We start from the raw sequence: 23,492 nt of genomic DNA, 5'->3' as shown, positions 1-23,492 counted from the left end.
CTCTCTCCTGTAAATAAGTAGTGTAAAAATACCACACAATTAAGTATAGCTGCCCTCAAGTTAAGAACGACTCCTCTTTGTGACATTTGAAACGCTTAACCGTGAAAGAATGGTATTATAAAGAGGGTGCTGGGTACTATCATATTTTAGCTATTTTTTTCGTTTATGTGAAACCATATGTCCACCATTGTCTTGTAATGTATTTACATTTTTAAGACTTTGAGTAATTTGTCACTGGAGTTACTCTTGTAATAATTAGTCACTAATGCTGACCTCACCGGACGATTTATAAAGTTTTGTTTTATTGGCAGTAGAATGTCAAGCTTGATTTTAATTGCCCCACTTACTTTTAAAAGCGAAAACATAATTTCTAATTAATTGAAAAAAATAAAAAGTTGAGTGTGGTACACAACTGTAATCTCAGCACTTGGGAGGCTAGGGCAGGAGGATTTCAAGTTCAAAGCTAGCCTGGCTAGGATGAGCCCCTGTCTTCCCTCTGTACCCTCCCCCTCAAAAAGAAAAAGATTAAAGATAGCTGTGTTAAATATAAAGACTGTTTATAGGTCAAATTAATATATTGGAAGGTACTTTGTAATTGTAAATCTTACAAAAATATTGAGCTATCATATGGAATTTGTTTTTTTGAACTGAAAAATCCAAACTGTTTTTTACCAGAGTTTTTCCTTTATTCTTTGTTAAAAAATTGGCCAGTCTTTGACATTTGATTATTCCTAAGAGTACTCTGCAAATGAAAATGTATAGACCAGCAGAATGCAAATGCAGTGTTAAAGTGTTCTTGAGCGACAGCTGTTAAACTACTGATAGGTAATTATTGTGTTATCAAGGCTAATTTTTCTTTCTTTCCCCCCATTCTGGGGATTGAACCCTGGGCCTTAGGTATACTAAGTGCTCATTGTATCACTGAACTACTCCCAGATCCCTAATTTTTCTTGTTTATGTTTGATTTTTAGGTTGTGGGTTTTTTTTTTTTTTTTTTTTTTTTTGGTAGTACTCAAGACCTTGTGCTTGCTAGGCGGGCACCCTACCATTTGAGCCACACCCCCAGCCCATTGTTGTGCTTTTTTTTTTTTTTTTTGGTTGTGCTTTTAATATACATAGCCAATAACTTAAACTCATTTGTAAGGTTTTTCTGGACATTTGAAAAAACATAAGTAGGCTGGGCATCGGTGGCTCACACCTGTAACCCTAGCTACTCAGGAGGCAGAGATCAAGAAGATCATGGTTCAAAGCCAGCCTGAGCAAAATAGTTCATGAGACCCTATCTCAGGGTGGAGGCCCTGAGTTCAAACCCCAGTACTGGGGGGTGGGGGGAAAGCCTTAAGTACAATCACCAGTAGATGAGAACTCAGTCTTATCAGTGTCAGAAGTCTGATCTTGCCACATGTGGTAGTGTCTGCCTATAATCCCAGCACTCAGGAGGTGGAGAACTCAGGAGTTCCAGGCCAGCCAGAGCTACATAGTGATACCACGTCTCAAAAAACTAAAGCAAGCAAAGTCCAATCATTAATAGTAATAATACACTAATAGTGGGTTCTTTCCTTTTCCTCTTCCCCTGCCTTCTCTTTCTTTTTTGTCTTCTCTTTCCTTCTCTTTCTTCTTTTCTGACATCAAATTGCATTTTGGACACCTTTACAACAAAATATATTTGTTCAGGGTAAGAGTACATTACCATCTACACTTGTATTAAAACAGCACAACAACTTTCTCTACTGTCAGTAATGCAGAGAAATGTTCACTGTGTTATATCCCCTTTGTGACTTCCTTTTTCTTCTCCAATGACATGAACTTCTGTATGTGACAATAGAGGCTATTTAGGACCTTTTGGAAAAGTCCTTCTGGATGAGTCTGTACTGCCCCTCTGGCATGATGGTCTACTTTAACCAGCCCTTGATACTTGTTTGAAAGACTTTAGGAAATCATATTTAGGATTTCTATTGCCTGTGTTAGGGTAGAATTAAAATCTACATTGCTTCTCTATCCACAGAGATAAGAAGTCAATGGAATGCTAAAAAAAGCATTTTAGGCAGTTAGCTTGGAGAGAGATGCTTAAACGTGTGGTATCTTCATTCTGTCTGTGGCACTGGGGTGAGAGCCAGGGCCTTGCCCTTGCCACACAAGCACGCCACCATTGAGCTACAACACAGCCCAGTATCTTCTTCCTAACTGAACACTTTGCAGGTAGAATTTCATAAATGCAGTGCTGAAAACTGTTTGGTTGGCCATTATTTTATTCTTCTGTGTTGCTTTAGCTTTAAATATCCACGCGCTGTTTTTATAGGGCCTAGTTTAAGAAGTTTAGTTATGTCCTTACAGTATAGTGTTACAGTTTTAGAAGGCTGAAATCTCCCAATTTCAGTATTAGTTACCATACCCCAGAAGCCAGCAGTGTGCAAGATAGAAAACACAGCGAGCCAACCAAGGAAAGGGTTGGAGGATGACATCGCAACCTCGGGTTGAGGAGTTTCCTCTTAGGTTGGAGTTGGAGTTTTACTAGGTGCTGTTTCATGTTAAGCTATAGAGATCGTTTCCTTCCAAAAATCCAAATGGAGGAAAAGCAAGCCTTAATAATCCAGTTTATGTGTCCTTACATGCACATATGTGGACTTTTTAGTCCATTAACCTTACAGAATGAGCAGATCTCAAGGTTTTTCCTAGCCACTGAGTTTCGCCCTTCGATTCAGAAACTCTTTGTTTTGTGCTACATTTGATGGACATTGTTTTCTTCAAAATACCTTTTCTTAAAAAAAATAGTATATACAATTCCCAGTATCTGTGAGGATGTGAGAGCAGTATTTTTGAGTTTGGCACTGGGGCCTCTGTACTTTTTCTGAGGGATGAGGTTTTATAGTTTCCTCCTGTGAAGTCAAGTTCTAACAGTTCATCATTATTGGGGGAACATACCCAAACTTGATTGTTTAACAAACACACTAATAACTTTTATCCTACAGCCACTTCTTTTGAAAGTTTATCTAACAATGAGATTAAATAATAACAGATTTGTTTAACAATAAGAAGTCCATGTTTTGTGTCTAAATTATTATGATCTTCAGAAGTCTAGAGTTGTTTTTTTGAAACTTTTATAGATTGGTAGTACGTTTTTCAGAATTTTGGCCTGTTTTCAAAAAATGCATTTAATAATTTTAATTGCCTGATTTTCTTTTTTAGCTGTCTTTTGTATTTATGATGCAGTGATTATATGACATTTCTAGTTTATAGGTATAAAGTAATTGTATATGAGTGTGGTGTTTTTTGCTGTGAAGTTGTATTACTTTAAAAAACACACAGAATATATTTCCACTATTTTCATAATGAACTTGAGTTTCAGTGACCTATAAATTTATAGTAAAACTAGATTAGCTAAAAATGGAAACATTTGATATCTAGGCCATAATTATCTTTGTGTTTTCTCTGAACAGTATTAATATATTAATTACAAAATGACAGAACACTTAGAAATACACCTTGGGAGAATTATCATGAGAGATGAGTCACAGACTTTAAATATTTTACTTCTTGTCCTGTGTGTAATTGTAACAGTATTTAAAGAATACCATGAGTAGCTTTCCTTAATTTAAATCTTTCCATTTTCTCACTATGAATTTTGTCACACATAATAAATCATGTGTTTTGTTTCTTAAAACTATTAACATTCTAAAGAATGTGAAGTGTAGTTTGGAAAGGTACCACTAGCAAATATCATCCCTTCTTATCTTCACAACCATTAGTGAGTATGGCCAGCTCATCAGAGATAAGGGGTAGATATTTTTGCCAGAATTAATTCTTTCAAAAAATTCTCAGTGAAACTACCTGACATCTCTTTGTCACCCTTTCTTAAAACATGATTTAGAAATTGGGAAAAAAAATGGAAAAAAAATTGTGGTACTGGGCCTTGAACCCAGGGCCTTGTGCATGTCAGGCTAGCAGCCCACCACTGGCATGCATCTCCAGCCTGAGAGATGCCAGCCAAGGGTGATGAATGTGAGGGTTAAGCTTACGAAGCTTACTGCACTGGGTATGTGTGTGCAAGTGTGTGTGAGTCTGTGTGCACATGCACGTGTGTGTCTCAGTGCTCATATATATGTATATGTCTGCATGTGTGTGTGTGTGTGTGTGTGCGTGTCTGCATATGTGCTTGTCTATGTGGCTCTGCATGCATGTCTGCAAGTCAGTGTGTGTCTCTGCATGAGTGCATGCATGTCTGTGTATCTGGACCTCTGCATGTTTGTCTGCACATGTCTGCGTGTGCATGTCTGCGCCTCTGTGCATGTGTCTGTATGTGTGTGTGTCTGCATGAGTGAATGCTGTCTGTGTGCATGTCTGTGCCTCTGCATGTGTCTATGTTGCTGAGTGTGTCTGCGTGTGTGCACCTGTGCTTGTCTGTATGCATGCAGTCTGTGTTGCTGAGTGTGTCTGCACCTGTGTTGCATGTATGTCTGTGTTGCTCAGTGCACTTGTGTGTCTGTGTGTGGGTGCATGTCTGTGCCTCTGAGTGCTTATGTATCTGTGTGTCTGTGTGCACATGTCTGTGCGTGCCTGGGTGTGCTGTGACTTCTAGTGTATAAGAGCACTGTGAGTGGTCTCTTCAGACTCTTGTCATCTCATATGATCAAGAAGAATAGATTTTACCCAGTTTGCTAAAATTTAAGTTGTTTTTAGCATTTTTCAAGTCTGAATTTCAGAATATTACTGAAAAGAAGAAACCGTTTTCAATGCAGACTTCACCCTATACGTTTGTGCTTATTGGGATACTGTATGCAGCTTGGTTCTGGGTAACTTAATTGTTACTTTGACAGTGAGATGTTTGTAATGTGTCCATACTTTAAAAATAGTACCTTACATCTAAGATAAAAATGTTACCCTCACTTTACTGTGGTAAGTTTAGATTCAGAAAAGTGTTTTGAATCATAAAAATTCAGATAATGGTGCTTTCTTTAACGCATGTAGAAGGGCACTCTTTAAATTTTTTATGTAAGATTTCTTCTTAAATGGCTAATATTTTATATTTAGTTTCAAATGTTAGAGCTATGTAGGTAGAATACACCTATATAAAAATTCCCTTTAATTTATGATTTCTCTCTAGAAGCATGTTTCTTTCTTCACTTGTACTCGATACTATATTAATAGGTGGATTCCAAATTGTACATAGATAGCAAAGTTTCTTTAAGGGAAATGCATGATTTATTGGTGGAATGATTGCTGCTTACGTTTGAGTTTTGCTGAATTCAGAAAGTATCTGCCATTATCATCAGTGTGCATTTTTCTGTTTTGTTTTTTGCAAGTAATCTGCTTTCCCAAAATGTGCTGACAATTGCTTTTCTCTAGCATAATTGTTTGGATTGTAAAATGTACATAATTTATTTTAATATTGTAAAAAAAACAGGTTATTGCATCTTCTGTATTCTAGTTTCCTGTGAATAATTTACCATTTCTTTCTGTTTTCCGTTGAACTGTTCAGTGGTCGGGGAAGATGGTAAGCCTCGCGTGCTGATATGTATGCTGTCCAACATTAAGTAATCTCAAACTACGTTCCACATTCTCACCTTGTATGTGTTTCTGTTTTTATAATCTAATCCATAGTCCAACATATGCCAGTACCTCTTGATGTCATAGGCTAGAAAATTGTGTGGTTGAGTACAATGAACCCATGAAATTCCTGAACGTGATTGGGTGGAGCCCTTGTCACAGAGAAGAACTAATCTCTGTAATCACACAGCACTGAAGTTAATGGTAGAGCAAAAAATTTGTAATACAGAAAGAGAATTTAGAAGAAAGTTACTTTTGTTAACACCCTTAGAAAAGGTCTTATAAAATCGATTAGTAGTTTATCCTAAAGAATTGTAAGGTTTTTCCAAAAAGGACAAAAAAGATTTTCTGCTAATGTCATTAGGGAGCCAGTGCTTTGTTCAGTGCTACTGCAGGGGAACCAAAACACAGATGATCTGATTATCACGTGTGAGTGTGTGTGTGTGTTTGGATGTTCCTGTGCATATTTATTTCAAACAAATTGATGGGCCTACATTATGAAGAACTAACCCCAGAATTATTGGGAGCTTGCATAGGAAGCTATGTAAAATAGTTTTATTTGGACCTTTTACAAATTTCTTTGTGGTGAGAGATTGTGATATGGCTCAGAGGTCGTCTTTACACCACTAGTCAACAGAGTGAGTCAGGTCTTGTATTCTACCTAAGAACAGGTTCTCATGTTGAAAAGCAAGTGCCTAGATGCTGGCTACTGTTAATGAATTTGACAGGAACTTTGGATTAGGAATAAGCAGAAATGTGACTATTTACTCATGGATAACGGTCAGTTTGTCGTATTATGGTAAAATGTATTTCTCCATTTCATTAAATACATTTTCAAGATTTTCAGAAATTTTTAAAAGTATATAAATTAATAGTTCTCTTGGGCACATATGTACTAGTTTAATGTCTGTAACCCATAATTAGAATGAATTCAACAATTTGTGTTGATAATTAACTAGTAACTTCAGATTTTATCATCCTTTTGCTTAGGTCAGCTTTGCTGCTTGACCCAGCTGTTTCTGGTGACTAGATGAAGAAATAAAAGCCACATAGAAGGTCTGCCTTTTGTCAGGAACCTTGTTGGGTGCCACAGTGTGCACTGGGCAAGAGAGTTGAGGGCTTCTGTTGTGACATGTTTGGGCTGTCCTGGCTTACCCTAAAAGCAAGAGAAGTGTTCTTGGAGATCTAGAAATAAGGCTGTTCAGCACACATGATAGGTGTAAGAGCAGGAACCTGTTTTTCCTTACAAGTTCATTCAGCAGCACTAAGTTCTTAAAATAACCATTTTGAAAAGAAAAATGGACAACAGGTATCAATTTTTGGAGTATATGAGAAGTAAATATTGATTTATATTAAGTGGGTTCAGTAGTTGCTAATGTTGATTCTGTTGTAGTCTCTGATACAGAAGTAAGAGTGACTGACATCCAGCAGGAAGGATGGAGCCAGGCCTGTGCTGTATGCCTGCGACTCCAGCACTTGGTGGAAGGGTGAGGTAGGAGGATTGCAAATTGATGGCCAGTCTGGGCTACACAGACCCTGACTTTAAAAAAAAGCAAGGGAAAAAAACCATCATTTGAAAAAAAAAATTGATATCTAAATGCTATCTACTTTTTTAAAAAATTACATAGTTTCTTGACTATCAAAGCATTAAAAAATTTTCAGACTCCAAGTGTCCTTCCTAAGGAAGGATTATATTAAGACTGGGCATGGTGGTACATGCCTGTACTCCCAGCATTACAGAGATGTAGGCAGGAGGATTGTGAGTTTAAGGCCAGCCTGGGCTATATAATGAGAACCTATCTCAAAAGGGGGAAAAAAAAAAAAAAGGAAAAGAAGACAGACTAGATCCTTTATTTGGATCGTGTCTTTATTTCAGAAACAGCTAAGGTCTGTTATTTGGTTTTACATAAGGAAGATTGAAAATGTGCTCCACAAGTGGATACAGTTTGTCGTCAGTGAATCATTCTACCTTGTTACTGAATGACAAAAGTGGTTCTGACTCAAGGAATGGTTTATTAAGTGCGATTACTTGAAAGACTGTGTACAGTATTGAAGTTTACATCATTCATTAGTTGTCTGTGTGAGGTAAGTTGCTGACTTAGCTCAATTGTATAAACTTGTTATGTTTTTAGTTCGAACATTTGTCGCATTCTAAACATCACTGCAGTGGGTTTGATGTGGAAAGGTTCTCTCTAAGAATAAAAATAATGATGAGGACAGATGAGAAATGTTATGTGTTTCCATTCTGTTGTTGCTGTAAGAAGGTTCATATGTATTCATTTTAACTCTGCCAGCACTTGAAAATAGTGGGATGCTCATAATTGCCAGCTTTCTGTATTTGCTTCATGGTTTAAAAAGTGACTGAAATGTGAGCTCTTTCTTCAAGAGCACTGTGTTCGTTAATACACATCTATTTAGATTCTCTTTCTTAAAAGAGAATTCATATGAAATTTAAAATTGGTACATACTCTTATTTTAAAAATGGAATGGAATTTTAAAAATGGAATTTCCTGAAAATGTCCTTAATAATGATTTAGTTTCTCTTTTCAGGGGCCAGCACTGGAAGATTTCAGTCATCTGCCACCAGAACAGAGACGTAAAAAACTACAGCAGCGCATTGATGAACTTAACAGAGAACTGCAGAAAGAGTCAGACCAAAAGTAGTGTCCCCTTAAGTCCCTGTGTCTTGTTCCTTCTTTCAGGATCTTTGAATTGTGTGCTTGAATGCATATAGGAGGTTTCTAGATTTCACTCTGGCTGGGGACGTGGCTTAGCACAAGGGCCTCAGGAGTCGATTCCAGCGTCACACCGGGGTGGGGGTGGGGGTACATAAATATATGTATGCACACACACACACACACACACACACACACACACACACATATATAAAATAGATAAAAGTGAAATATTCAGGAATTTCTTTGATTGGAGATTTTTATTAGTCACCATTAGCATGTCCTTCCATAAATTTGTAAAGTAGCTAGAGGGTTCATTGTCAAGAGTAGTTTTACCAACACTGGCCCCCTCTACCTTTTATATTTTGATAAATTTCCAATTTGTTTTGGCATATAAATGGAGTTCAGTAGCAACCTGAGGACATACTTACTTTGTTTGCTGTAAAAATGTTGGCAACCATTGCTTGCTCACTTATAGTTTGTTTATAGCTTTAAATTTTTTTGTTTTTACAATGACTTACTGTGTCTTCAGTGAAGATAAAACTGGAGCTTAAACTCCAGCATGAGAAATTGAAGTTTCAGTGTTCAGAATTGTGCATTATGTCTGCCATGGTGCTGCATACCTGTAACCCCAGCACTTGGGAGGCTGAAGCAGGACGATTACAAGTTCAAGGCCGGTGTTGGCTGCATCACAAGACCCTGTCTCAAATCAAACGAAACCACCAAAGGACAATAAAAGAATTTTTTATCAGGCATGATGGGATGTTTACTTATAAATGAAATACTAATATTCTCAGTAGCTGTGGTCTGCTGAGTCATCATGAACATGAACTACTGGATACTGAATCCCTGCCTCTAGGGAAACAGGGTGAAGCTGCAGGCAGCCACTGGCCGTCTTTTTATCAACAGATAGATACATAACCTTATTATCTGTATGTTTCTGTTTAAAGACACCTTATTTCATATTTTGAACTGTGCCAGTGACACTGTAACTTGTCCCTCAACAAGATTTATGTCACACACATGATTTCCTTGTAAGTGAATTATGCCTTGTTTTGCTTAGGAGACCTTGATAGCACTTCACCAGTGTGTAGGACCATTGTAAACACCAGGACCACCAACAAAAAGAAGCAGTGCTGAAATCATGGCACTTAATAAATGCTCAGCTGCAAAAAATGACACTTACTTAGAAAGTGTCCTTTGAGAGCCGAAAAAAGGCACAGACTATCTCCTGTTTGACCTGTGGTGGAAACTCAGATATGCTACAGTGACTCAGTTTTTCTCTATCCCGTGTGCGTCCACGAGTGACCAGGAAAGCTCTTTCAATACCAGGTTGGGAGTTTCCAATAGACAAATTGTAGTGGGCAAATTCAGAAATACGGACTTTGTCAGGGATGAGTATCAGTATTATGTCAGTATAAATAATTTACTAAAGCAACATCTAAATAGTTTTTGAAAAATTAAAACATTTAGTCTAGTATTTAGTGCTTGCCATATATAATAGTCTATTTCAGGACCAAGGGGTTCACACTTTATCTGGGAAAGACAAGACTGGCAAGTGACTTAATGTTTTTACATAAGCTGGATGGTGATAGCTGCTAATTTCTAGGAACACCTGGAGGAAAGAGTGGTGAACTTTTACTGAATCATTAGGGAAGGTTTCTCTGGAGGAAGGTGGAGGAGGAGGACTGTGGCCTAGGACATGAGTGTTTATTGAAGAATTGTTACATGTCAGGTTCTCAGCTGAGCATTTTACATGGAGTATGTTACTGAGTTTCTCTATATAGCCTCTGAGGGTAGTGTTCTTGTTAGATGAAGAGAGTAGGTATCAAATAAATACATATTTTGTTTAAGACTGGGTAGGTGGTGCCAGAGTTAGCATCTAGACACCAGCCAGTTTGTCTCCAGAGCCTTGGAATTGGACCCTAATAGGAAAATAGAAATAGATTTCGTAAACAAGAAAGCGAGGGGGAGTGGAAGGACCGTTCAGGGGCACAGAGGAAATGAGAATAAAGACACAGAAATGCAAGTGTTCTTGCCACGGCCGGGTTTATCTCTGATCTTGGGGACTTGAACATGAGGGTGGAAAGGCATAGGGTGAACTAAAAGAATGCTTTTCTGTAGGGATCTGTTGGCAATGGGGCATTGCCAAAAGTTGTTGAGAAGGAGTGGTGTTTGTAACCCTCTGTTCCAGTAAAGGGGATTGACAGTGGAGCGAAGACCATAGGGGATGGAGACTCGAGGCAGGGACACACTGGGGGACTTGTCCAGGCCAGAGATACCAGGCCATGGAAATAAAAAGGAGGACCAGATGTAAGCATCAATTCAAAGCCAAAGTAGGTTAGACTTTCTATGAATGGATATCAGAGAAGAGGAAAGTGGAAGGGTTTTTGTTTTCTTTGTTTTAAAACTGTAGCTCAGGAGAATAGATACAGAATTTATTACAGCACCAAGAAAAATAAACTTGGAGCAAGGAAAATGGTTTTGTTAATGTTGATTTTTTAAATCTGTGAAAATTCTGCAGGTGTCCATTTGTGTTTGGACATTTGCATCTAGAAATTAGGAAGAAAGAGCATTAGAGCCTCACATTTGAATCATCTGAACATTGGTGTTACTAAACAGTAAGACGTCATCCTCAAAAGAGGAGTGTAGGATGACATGAGAGGAGACCTGTCACTTATGTAACAGGCATTTAAAAGTTGAACAGAGAAGGAGCCAGTGAGAGAGAAAGCAGAGGAGGAGGAGGATAAAGAAAATGAAGCTCCAGGTCAAGAGGAGTTTGGAATGTTAAGTCAGTAGTGTCACGTGGGCATCACCTATGTGCTTGTGATCAGAAGAGAAGAGACAGGTCAAGAGGAATTGGTAAATGACTGAACTTAAAGTGAGGGCAAGTGAAATATGTCTCCTATTTCTAGCATGGATGAGTGGGAGGACAGTGAGGCCATGTGAGCTGAGATAAGAACACTGATCTCAAGTACAGAATGAGTTTGATTTAGAGCTGGGCATGGGTGCATGCCTGTAATCTCAGTACTCAGAAGGTCAAGGCAGTCTGAGAATGGAGAGTTGGCTACATAGCGAGACTGTGCCTCAAAGCAGAACAAGAAACTGTGATAACAGTGATGACTTTGATTTGAGACATGATGAGTTTAAGAATACTGCGTATTCTAGCCATTTATTAATGTATGCATGTATGTTATGTATTAACTTGTACATATGTGTAAGGAGATACATAACACAGCATGAAGAATGAACTACACTCTTTTTTTGGTATTAGTTTTTCCTTAGATTACTAACTATACATTACCAGCTTTGTGAAAACTATATTAATTGGGGGTCATTGACTAGAGATGTGATTACTTAAAATTAAGTAGTACTTGAATCCCTAAATACAAATGAATCTTTCATCTAAAAGCATGTGAAATGAATATTTAATTCTGTACTTCTTTTCTCTTTCTCAGAGATGCACTCAACAAAATGAAAGATGTATATGAGAAAAACCCACAAATGGGGGATCCAGGGAGCTTGCAGCCTAAATTAGCAGAGACTATGAATAATATGGACCGCCTTCGGATGGAAATCCACAAGAATGAGGTACATTTGTGTCATAGTAATTTTTATAATCAGTAATGTTCTAATGCTTTTATTTAATTTTAGAATTTATGATCTGAAATTTTACATAATTGGAGACTTTTTTAAGCCTTAATGCTATTTATAAAAATCAGGTATAATGCAATTCCCATCAAAATTCCAATGACATTCATTAAAGAGATTGAAAAATCTACTGTTAAATTTATATGGAAACACAAGAGACCACGAATAGCCAAGGCAATACTCAGTCAAAAGAACAATGCAGGAGGTATCACAATACCTGACTTCAAACTATATTACAAAGCAATAACAATAAAAACAGCATGGTACTGGCACAAAAACAGACATGAAGACCAGTGGAACAGAATAGAGGATCCAGATATGAAGCCACACAACTATAAGCAACTTATCTTCAACAAAGGAGCTAAAAATATACGATGGAGAAATAGCAGCCTCTTCAACAAAAACTGCTGGGAAAACTGGTTAGCAGTCTGCAAAAAACTGAAACTAGATCCATGTATATCACCCTATACCAAGATTAACTCAAAATGGATCAAGGATCTTAATATCAGACCACAAACTCTAAAGTTGATACAAGAAAGAGTAGGAAATACTCTGGAGTTAGTAGGTAAGAACTTTCTCAATGAAACCCCAGCAGCACAGCAACTAAGAGATAGCATAGATAAATGGGACCTCATAAAACTAAAAAGCTTCTGTTCATCAAAAGAAATGGTCTCTAAACTGAAGAGAACACCCACAGAGTGGGAGAAAATATTTGCCAATTATACATCAGACAAAGGACTGATAACCAGAATATACAGGGAACTTAAAAAACTATATTCTCCTAAAACTAATGAACCAATAAAGAAATGGGCAAGTGAACTAAACAGAACTTTCTCAAAAGAAGAAATTCAAATGGCCAGAAAACACATGAAAAAATGCTCACCATCTCTAGCAATAAAGGAAATGCAAATTAAAACCACACTAAGATTCCACCTCACCCCTGTTAGAATAGCCATCATCAGCAACACCACCACCAACAGGTGTTGACGGAGGATGCGGGGAAAAAGGAACCCTCTTACACTGTTGGTGGGAATGTAGACTAGTACAACCACTCTGGAAAAAAATTTGGAGGCTACTTAAAAAGCTGGACGTCGATCTACCATTTGATCCAGCAATACCACTCTTGGGGATATACCCAAAAGACTGTTACTCCAGAGGCACCTGCACATCCACGTTTATTGCGGCACTATTCACAATAGCCAAGTTATGGAAACAGCCAAGATGCCCCAGCACTGACGAATGGATTAAGAAAATGTGGTATCTATACACAATGGAATTTTATGCAGCCCTGAAGCGAAATGTTATCATTCGCTGGTAAATGGATGGAATTGGAGAACATCATTCTGAGTGAGGTTAGCCTGGCTCAAAAAACCAAAAATCGTATGTTCTCCCTCATATGTGGACATTAGATCAAGGGCAAACACAACAAGGGGATTGGACTTTGAGCACATGATAAAAGCGAGAGCACACAAGGGAGGGGTGAGGATAGGTAAGACACCTAAAAAACTACCTAGCATTTGTTGCCCTTAATGCAGAGAAACTAAAGCAGATACCTTAAAGCAACTGAGGCCAATAGGAAAAGGGGAACAGGTACTAGAGAAAATGTTAGATCAAAAAGAATTAAGCTAGAAGGTAACACCCACGCACAGGAAATCAATGAGTCAATGCCCTGTATAGCTATCCTTATCTCAACCAGCAAAAACCTTTGTTTCTTCCTATTATTGCTTATACTCTCTCTACAACAAAATTAGAAATAAGGGCAAAATAGTTTCTGCTGGGTATTGGGGGGGGGGGAGAGGGAGGGGGCGGAGTGGGTGGTAAGGGAGGGGGTGGGGGCAGGGGGGAGAAATGAACCAAGCCTTGTATGCACATATGAATAATAAAAGAAAAATGAAAAAAAAAAGTACTATAAAAACCAGTAATACCATGAAAACGTGTTCATTAATGTCAAAGATATGTGAAATAAAACAATTGTTTAGTAAAAAAAAAAAAAAAAATCAGGTATAAAGTTGATCATTGACCAAATTGGAACAAAGTTTTCTCATCTGTAAGAATCACATGATTGTAAACACTCAAAGCGTATTTTATTTTTTTACCTTTATTAAATATTTTTATTTCTTCAGTAATAAATTAACCTTAGCTTATGTAACCTTTTTACTTTAATTTTTAAACTTTAGGGCACTTTTTTAAATAACAGTGTGTAATACAAACACATTGTACAGTTATACAAAAATATTTTCTTTATATCTTTTAAGCTTTATTCTATTTTTAAGCTTTTTAACTTTTATTTATTTTTATTTTATTATTCATATGTGCATACAATCAAAGCGTATTTTAAATGTAGGATATCTCATGAGCTTTTGGACATGTTTATTGAGCTCAGTTGTTTGCTTATTTTTTTTTTCCTAAGGCTTGGCTCTCTGAAGTTGAAGGCAAAGCAGGTGGGCGAGGAGACAGAAGACACAGCAGTGACATAAATCACCTTGTAACACAGGGACGAGAAAGGTCTTTTTTTTTCAGATTTTTTTTTCCAGATTTACCCTTTGTCTTTAACTTTATACCATTCTTTTTCTTTCTTGTCTAATTTAATAGGTTTAGCTTTAAATAGCTGAAGTCTTTTGAACCTAAGTAATTTTCTGTTCCTTTAAAAATAGTTATGGGTGAACTACAAAATTTCCACATTGCTGTTCAATTCTAGTGTGTCATATGTCCCCATATAGCTAGGAACATAGTAAATTCTTGGAAGAACAACCCGAGGTCATAGGAGGAGCCTCAGGCCTGGGAAGATCAGAGCTAGGTTGTGTTGGGGTGTTGTGCTGAAGAAACACTTTGCTGTCTCATGGTTTAAGGTTTGGAGAACTCAAAAAGGGGCAAGGTGATGTTTTGTTGGTTTGGACTGAAGATTCTGTCTGGACATCTTGCCCAATTTCCCTGTTTTTATACCACTTGCGACATTTTTTCCTTGGTGTAGCATATCTTTTTCTTTCCCATAATAAAAACTCAAATTAGGAATCATCTTAGGGAAGAATTTGAGCGGTCTAGTATTGAATCTTGGTTTACTACTTAATTATAGTATAATTTAGGCAACTTCATTTTTAATATTTCCTTAATCTTAGTTTCTTAGAATATGAGATGGAGGTTAAAATACCCCTTCTACAGGGTTGTTAGGAAGTAACAAAGGAACTAATCCAGGTAGAGCATGTAGAAATAAAACACCAGATAATGGTTTGTGCTTCTCAAGTGTTAGTGCCTCCCTGTCCTGCCTTTCTCCCATCACTTCTGGAAAGAGCTCATAGAGATCCACCAGTGACTGCTTTTTGCTTTAGGTAAAACCCAGATTAAAAGGTCTGGGCTTTCTGGCATGTATTGCTGAAGAAAGTGCTGTGTAATTTAATCCACAGTTTTCCATTATCAACCTTTTAAAATTATGGAACGATTCATAAATTTGCATATCCTTTTTGCATATCATCCTTACACAGGGGCCATGCTAATCTCTGTATTATTCCAGTTTTAGTGTGTACTGCCAAAGTGAGCACGCCATTATTAAAATCTTTTTCAGCTATTTTGATGTGTTAGCAAAAACTTCTGACATTTTTCTCTTTGATTTAAGATATGTTTAAAAAAAAAAGAATGTCTTTGTATTACCTGCTCTTTTCTGTTAGTTACTAAGCTACTAACTGTAAGGTACCTGTTAGTTTCTAAGTTGCTAACTTCTCTGTTACCGTGATTAATTGGAAATTAACTTCTTACTTTACTTAGTAGTCTTTTGGTTTTAAGCAATGGAATGAATTTTTGTACTGGCTTAAAGTAAAACTGGGCTTCATTGGCTGACTTGAGGGACAGATGGTATCTTGAGAACTCAGTTTCTCCCCGCTTCTCAGCTCCTACTGGTTCATTTTAAGGCCTTCATCTGGTGATCTGGCAAAGCTCTAGGCAGTTTTCTCCAGGTTCAAAGTGAAAGAGGAGTGAGTTTCCTTCCTCTGCAGTTCTTGGATTCTGACTGGGAACTACCTTGCAAGTGCTGTGCTCATGGTCCCTGTGGATCCATAGTAGAAACACCTTCACTGTGAACTGAACACAGGTCTGGGTGGGTCCCCGAAGAAATGTTGGGGCTCTTTTGCCCAAAGAGGGGAGCAATGAATCTGGGATGGTGAAAAAGTGTTTACTACATTTTTTCATTTTATCTTTAGACCTAGTAAGGTGTACTTATTTCTAAGTGCCTAGAACAATGCAAGTTTTTTTAAAGGAAATTCAGTAAAGTAGCATTTTGTATTAGAAGGAATGTTTAAGAAAACAGAGCTTAAAGGCTGGGGATGTGGTCCACGGATCGAGTGCCTGCCTAGCATAGCAAGCATGCAGCTATGAATTCAAACCTTAGTACTGCCAAAAACAAAGGAAAAAAGAAAAGAAAGTAGGGCTTGATACAGAATTTTCTGAATTGATTCTGCAGAGAAAAACTTATAAATGATACAAAAACAGTTCTCTTGTTTGTGACTTGATCAGTGATAATTTTACGATTTTTAGTCCTGAGGGAAGCTACACTGATGATGCAAACCAAGAAGTCCGTGGGCCATCCCAGCAACACAGTCACCACAGTGAGTTTGATGACGAATTCGAGGATGATGATCCCTTGCCTGCTATTGGACACTGCAAAGCTATCTACCCTTTTGATGGTATGATGCTCCTAATATATTGTGTTTGATAAAATTGGTCCTTAAAGTCTAAATACATTATCATTTACTTTAGTGTCCTTAGCTAAATAATACAATGTCCAAAAACTATTATTCCAGTTCATTAGCTGCATTATGAATGTAGAGGGTTCTCTTCCCACACACACCTTTAATTGAAAGAAAATTACCTGTGTTGTAAGTATCCTAATGCAGATTTCTGCCAATCAATTCTGTTTGATACAGAACCTCCTAGATGCTACCAGTGCTTACATGTACTCAGCAGAGTTGGAGCATTGTGGGCATAAAGCCCAGCTCAGGAAGTAGATGGCTGGTAGATGTTACTTCTTGGCTCTTTCTTATAGCTTATTGATGTTGGGATAGGTGTAAGGCCTGGCTGAATGCTGCCCTCATACCCTAGTTTTGCAGGCCACCTTTTCAGATGAGAGTAGGAGAAAGTGATAACTTCTGAGTGTGCCACCCTTTCTCTGGTGATAGCTGGAAAGCAAACTGAGGGGAGTATGGCATTGTGACCCTCTGTTACAGACTTTTAGTGGCCCTTCCTTCTCTTGGACTCTGAAAAATCATTTTCCTTTACTAATGGAAAGAAGAGTCACATCTTCATACATTATTTTAAGATGATATGATTTGTCTTCATCCATCCATCCATCCATCCATCCATCCATCCATGTGTTGGCTTTAAAATTGAATAAAGTCTTCAGTCACTCCTCATTCTGAGAACATATATTTAAGGTCCTGCTATAGTGTAACGTAGAGAGAAGGGAAGGATTTTTAGCATATGTTAAGTGGAGAGTCAGTTATGAAAATTGTACTGCTAAGCAGGTTGAGTGTGGTTGGGTGGAGAAAAAGGGAGTCCTGAGGCTGATAAGGTCTTGAAGGAAGTTGGTGCTTCAAGGCCATTACCAGAGTTAAGCGTTCTTTGTTCTCTCTCTGCTATATTCATTCTCTCTTCCCACTTCTCACTGTCTTGCTACTATTTTCCTGTTTCATACTTACTGAGGTTTTTAGATAGGAACGCTACTCAGATTTGGGAAAGGAAGTGGAACAGTGAAATAGGAGTTAGAATACTTTGTTAAATCATATGTCACTGTGGTTCAGTTACTTTACCTGTTACATGGTGATGATACTAATCCAGCCTCATGCTCACTGTGTGTATGAAAGTGTTGGCTACACTAAAAGCATCAGTCAGTGACATTACTGGTGACAGTGTGCTCTTGGCTCCAAATACATTGAAATGTATAGCTTGTGTGTTGTATTTGTAATTTTTATGAAATACTGTTGCCATTCTTTAGTTATGCTTGTGCTATAAAAACTCTTGTCTAGGACATAATGAAGGTACTCTGGCAATGAAAGAAGGTGAAGTTCTCTACATTATTGAAGAGGACAAAGGTGACGGATGGACAAGAGCCCGGAGACAGAACGGTGAAGAAGGATACGTTCCCACATCATACATAGATGTAACTCTAGAGAAAAACAGTAAAGGTGCAGTAACTTATATCTAAACTAACCGGGCAGCTTTGTGCTGTGTATGACATAAGAATGGTAACATAAAATGAAAGCACATCCAGCAGGTCAGAAAAACGAGAAATCTTAAAGGGCAGCCTGGCTTACTGTTCACTGTGTGAGCTGAGTGCAGGCTTGGCCTTAGAGATGTGAATGCTGCCACAAGGAATCGTTTGTGACGACTTACTGTTTGAATAATGTTGGTGTGAAGCTTCATGCCTGCTGCTTTGCGTCCTGCTTAAGTCTGCGTGAAGGATTGGTGTTCTCTGCCTAAAAAATAGAGTAATTTGATCATTGGGCAGGAATCCATAGGTAGAATGCTCCCACCCCTTGTACTTCAGAAAACACAGTGACTGTGATGAATTCAACTAAGTAAAACTGCTCTGAAATGCTAGAGAAAGCTGGTTTCCCAAAAGAGCAGTTTGTTCTAGGAGTTTGAATTTGTAGCTTCAGTTTCTAGGAAGAAATGTAGTTGGATAGTTGAGTAAAACAGCAGTCATTCCCATTCTCCTCCCTATTGTCAACTTTGGTTTCCTAAAGGAAAAAAATAGCCCCTAGTGCATAACCTCTTTAGTAGACAGCTAATGGAAAGGTGTGTAAAGCCCCTGGGCCTACCTAGCTCCTGTGAATAAAACAGCTTTCTTTTGAGATGTGGGGCAATATTTCAGGTTTACTGGTAATTTTCAACAATGTTCAAACTTCCTTCCTAATTAATCTTATGCTTGTATTTTTAATCTTGAAAATGTCTTTTGGGAGAATCACTTCAGTGATTATTTAGCATTTGGCAGTTATTCATAGGAAAGTAGATTCTAGATTACTGATGATGAGGAAGTCTTCAATTGAGGCGAGATGGGGCAAAGTTTACTTTTAGAAGAAAGACTACTTTTTGAGTAGGTTGAAGGAAGATACCCATGCCACCATTTAGGGAATCATTTAGCTGAGTCATCAGCTATTAGAATAGATTATTTTCCAGTTTATTTCAGCAAGCATTTGTTGGAAACACTGTACAGTCAAGGATCATACAATGTAATCATTTGATCACATTGAGTTAGTTGTGCAGGGAAGTAAAGGGAGAAAGCAGTAAGACTACCCCTTGATTTTACTCAAGCTTCAAATTTTTCTGGTATTTTCAGTAACTGACTATAAAATTATTTTAGAGACATTTGGGACAGACACTTTAAACTGAATACTCCTTTGGTCTTACCAAAGGTCTTCAGTAATTGTTCTTTTCTTTTTCCTCCTGGACTGCAGGTTCCTGAAGAGGGTTTCTGAGGAAATGGGCAAGATGTTGAAGGAGGTTACATGCAGCTGCTTTGGGGGGAGGGTGTTAGAGTGTCAGGTTCAAAGAGAGTGAAAGAAGCAACTTGCATGAGTGCATGCAGACATGGTTTTTTTTTTTTTTTTTTACTAACTTCATTAGCATTTCCATGCATTGTTTTTGAAAAACAGTTTTAATACCAACCCTTAAATTCCTAGTTCACAATTACTCACATGGAAGAAAGGAAAAAGCCAACAATGGCTGGCTCTTTCTCCATTTATTTTACTGACATTCAAATCAGAAAGAACGCAGAGCTGCCATACAGTTTTGTCTTACTTTTGGCTGTCCTGACAGCACTGTCTCCATCCAGCTCTGTCCTAATTGGCTTTTAGACCCATTGTCTGTTTGAATCCTTGCCATGTGTCAGTGTCTGCCTGTGCCACCTCCGTGCTTGCTTAACATCCTGTTGCATGTCTAGAGTGACGGGTTAGATTTCTCAGGCATGTCTTTATCGTCCCTTGTTCTTGTCAAAGCCTTTGTTTGGTTTTACGTTTGTAGTGCAGATCACCTTGTCAGACATCTCCAGCACTAATGTTTCCATCTTAGTGTCTGTGTGTACTGCTATAACTTCCCCACTGCAGACATTCCAGTTTTGGCATTGTGGAGACGTAGACTGTGAACCTGAAGTATTCATGTAAGAAAAAGAGAGAGATCTCTGCTCTAGCCTACAGCCCAGTTGAGAACTCTTTGCAATGTTATCCATCGTCACCTCAGTGTGGGAGAATCCAGTCAGCGCCTCAAGTCAGCTGCCTCCATTCAAGTGCTGCCTTAAACTACAGTGCCTAACCCTACTGAGTGACTGCCAACACTGCCAGCACAGTATCCCACAAAGGGCTTTGTGTGCTAGCTCACGCGACCCTCCTCTAACTGCCGCACGCTGGGCGGCCGACGTAGCCTTGGTAGGTGGCTTTGGAGCTCTGCCACGTACTATGGTGCATCTTCAAACTTGCGCTTCAACTCAACATAACTCAACATAGCTGAGTCCATTGTGCTTCACTCAGTGTTTTTATGAGAAGTTTTGTGGACCTCCCCCATTGCCTTTTAATTTGATTCTTCCAGTGATAGTCTGTTCCCATGTGATGCTTTTGTTTGAACCAGATAAAATTTAGTGAAACCTTGTAATTATCTATGTGCACTTTTACTTGTAAAATGAAAATTTCTGTATGTTTATACTTGTAAATATAATTGTTGTTAGTGGTCCCATTGCTTATGTCGTCCTGCCTCACATTTGTGATTCTGTTCATGACTTGTATTGGAACTAATTTCTTAGTGGTGGTGTAACAGGGAGTTGGGTGGGTGGGGGGGGTCATTTGTACCGCTGAAGCTTCATTAATTTGATTCTTTACTGTTTTGATGGGAGAAAGAGAACGTGAAATGGTCTGTGTATTATTGAATTTTAACAAATATTTTAGAAGCCGTGTGACTGCTTTAATAATTTTCCAGTGTTATTTGATCATACTATCAGTTATACTAAAGCTGAATGACAATTGTGTGAAAGTTACAGCCTCCTAAGATCTAGTGCACCACTGTCACACAGCTGATGGGGGGTGTGTTACTTTTGAGGCTAGTAAACTATAAAGTTTAGATATTGAATCTCGTTACAGGGTTATTTATATAATGTGACATTATTCAGTACTGACAGACTACATGATGTAGTTTTAAAAACTAGTGCTATTTTTACTTTAAGGTTAGCAACAAGAAGGAGATGGGACTGGTTGTGTTTGTCTTCTGTACAAAGACCGAAGTGCTCATGTGTTTTTGGCTAACAGCCACAGAGGGCAAAGTTTAAGACTTTCTTGTAAGGACTTACTGTTCTTTTCAAGCTACTGTTTGTTTTTCTAAAAGCAAGATTTGCTTCCGTAGGAGGCAAGTTCCTTCATGTGGAATAGTTCAACTTGTATTTGGGTTATTACAATAGGAAAGACATTTGTACTTGCACAGTTCAAATCATAAATCATTCTTAAATTTTGAACATGTGAGTTGTCCAAAAGAAATCTTTTAATTTTCAGTAATTTTTGCTCTTTGTGCACATGTTGATTTCTTAATGGTAAATGCTTTGTTTAAGATAGTGTTCTCTGTTGAGAAGATTTTCATGGAATAAATCAGTCTTTTCATGGTCAGTTAAGGTGTGTAGTTATTTATTGTTATGTGAACCTCAGAGATGTAATGATTTTCTTAAATGTGCTAAATATCAGACCATTACAAAGTAGACGGTAAATTCCTCAAGTGAGTCAGCCTTTTTTGGAAAGCAGTTGTCTTCTGGTTTTAGCTTTCCTAAAGGATAACTGTTTCTTTAGAGTGAATTTAAATTGCGTGGAATAACTTGGAGCTTTCTCTGCTCAACAGGAGCCATGTGATACCATCTTGTCCTCTGTATCCACAGAGTTGTTCTGGACCACATGGTCCTCCACATGCTAACCAGCACTCCTGAGCCTCTGCTTGGCTCCTGATCAGTGAGCACCATGCTCCCTGGCTTGTAAAGCAGGCTGAAGACATGTCTGCCAGACTAGCGGCACGTTACTGCGACTTGTAGGATGATTCTACTTAAAAAAGCAAATGGTAACTAGGACTGCAAACTTAGAAACCCACGAAGAGAGTAAAACCTCAGGGTAGACCCTGAGCAATGAGAGGTTGCAACTGTTGAGATGATGAAGATTGAGATAGGAATGCCAAGGGCACACAAAACAATGAAAATAGCGAGTATGTAGTTAAATGTTACAGCTTCTGATGGACAGAGGTTTGAAAAATATTTAAAAAGTGCAAGACAGAATGGCTTTTAACTGTCTGAGCTAAGGTCAGGGTGTTAAGGGAGATGAGCCTTACAACAATATTATCAAAAGGAAAAGGAACCAGCCTCTTGGAAAAGATGGTCACTGTCAACAACTAGGGAGACCATAAAAAATATAAAAGACACAAACCTCAGTTTTGAAGAGTAATTCTGGGGAATTTGACAACAAACCTTTGAAGTGCTAGATACAGTTAGCATTTAGGGGAAAATGTAATGGGAAGCTGACCCAGGTTCCTAAGATAAGTCTTGTCAAACTAAACTCATTCCTTTGCTTAGATACTAAGACATAGTTAATGCTTTGATTTTAATTTGACAAAGTTTCTCACTCATTTTTGTAAGATAATGTAGAGAGCCAGGCGCCATGGCTCACGTCTGTAATCCCAGCTACTCAGGAGGCAGAGATCAGGAGGATCACGGTTCAAAGCCAGCTTGGGCAAATAGTTTGTGAGGCCCTATTTTGAAAAAACCCATCACAAAAAAAAAGGGCTGGTGGAGTGGCTCAAGGTGTAGACCCTGAGTTCAAACTTCAACACTGGGGAAAAAAATAAAAAGGATAGCGTAGACACTGGGGTGTTGTGACAAGCTGATTTGATAACCCAGAATGTCAGCCTGAGGGCCGACATTTTCTTAGGGAAAATATGTCTAGGTATGTTATGAAGGACAGTAAAATGTCACCCCACTTAACAAATGGAAAATTGCCATCTCCTCTTCGAAGAGTACCATTATCTTGAACTTTGAGTTTGTTTTTTTTTTTTTCTCACGTGTATTTTTTTCCTGAACCTGATTGGCTTTCCAAACATCTCTGATGTTTGTCCATGAAAATGCTCTGAGTGGGCACAGCCATTCTGGTCCAGAGCACTCTGGCAAGCCACAGTGAAGGCCTCCAGACTGGCTGGTGAAAATGCTAGCTCAGAACAGTGGTAAAAGTAGTTATCATGCAGGTTTTCCAGCTCCTGTGGTCTGTCTCAGAAATCACACAGCACCTCATGACATGCGGCATTTTGGATATGAATGCTGGAAACACAGCTGAAGGGTTTACTGCTCCTTATTTCAGGTATTGGGGAATCTTCTCTGGTATCCGCAGCCTTTGGGTGCAAGAGGGCTCTTAAGCTGAGGGGCCCTGCTCTACACCCCCCAAAGAAAATTGCCTCATCCTTTGAAAGCGAGGCAAGGCCAGGTCTCTGGAGAGTTAACAATGCAGTAATGGCCCTTTGACGGTTTTGCAGTTTCACTTTATTTGGGAGCTCATTCTGTGTGGTGGAGAGGGGCCGTCTTCGGCTGAGATGTGAGAAGAGGAACCGTTGCCTACATAGAAGAGTTCTGCC

At 38.4% G+C, this 23,492-nt stretch overlaps 1 protein-coding gene and 1 pseudogene across 4 annotated transcripts in view; one reads left to right on the top strand and one right to left on the bottom strand.

The window, feature by feature from the left end:
- Positions 1 to 21,499, top strand: part of Fnbp1l (formin binding protein 1 like) — a 95,537-nt gene extending 74,038 nt beyond the window's left edge. For 2 of the 4 annotated variants that reach the window (XM_074050961.1, XM_020171840.2), the window contains 6 exons: positions 5,477 to 5,491; positions 8,095 to 8,204; positions 11,678 to 11,810; positions 14,281 to 14,375; positions 16,395 to 16,543; positions 17,882 to 21,499. In XM_074050961.1, the coding sequence (XP_073907062.1) occupies positions 5,477 to 5,491; positions 8,095 to 8,204; positions 11,678 to 11,810; positions 14,281 to 14,375; positions 16,395 to 16,543; positions 17,882 to 18,060 (681 nt within the window). In that variant the 3' untranslated portion in view covers positions 18,061 to 21,499. The remainder of the gene's footprint in view (positions 1 to 5,476; positions 5,492 to 8,094; positions 8,205 to 11,677; positions 11,811 to 14,280; positions 14,376 to 16,394; positions 16,544 to 17,881) is intronic. The other 2 variants (XM_074050959.1, XM_074050960.1) reach the window with 2 other exon arrangements.
- Positions 15,310 to 15,404, bottom strand: LOC141415206 (U6 spliceosomal RNA; annotated as a pseudogene).
- Positions 21,500 to 23,492: the final 1,993 nt, after the last annotated feature.

Source organism: Castor canadensis, chromosome 12 (genome assembly GCF_047511655.1).
Source record: "Castor canadensis chromosome 12, mCasCan1.hap1v2, whole genome shotgun sequence".
Classification (NCBI taxonomy): Eukaryota; Metazoa; Chordata; class Mammalia; order Rodentia; family Castoridae; genus Castor; species Castor canadensis.
This window is presented reverse-complemented; position numbering and strand designations above follow the sequence as displayed.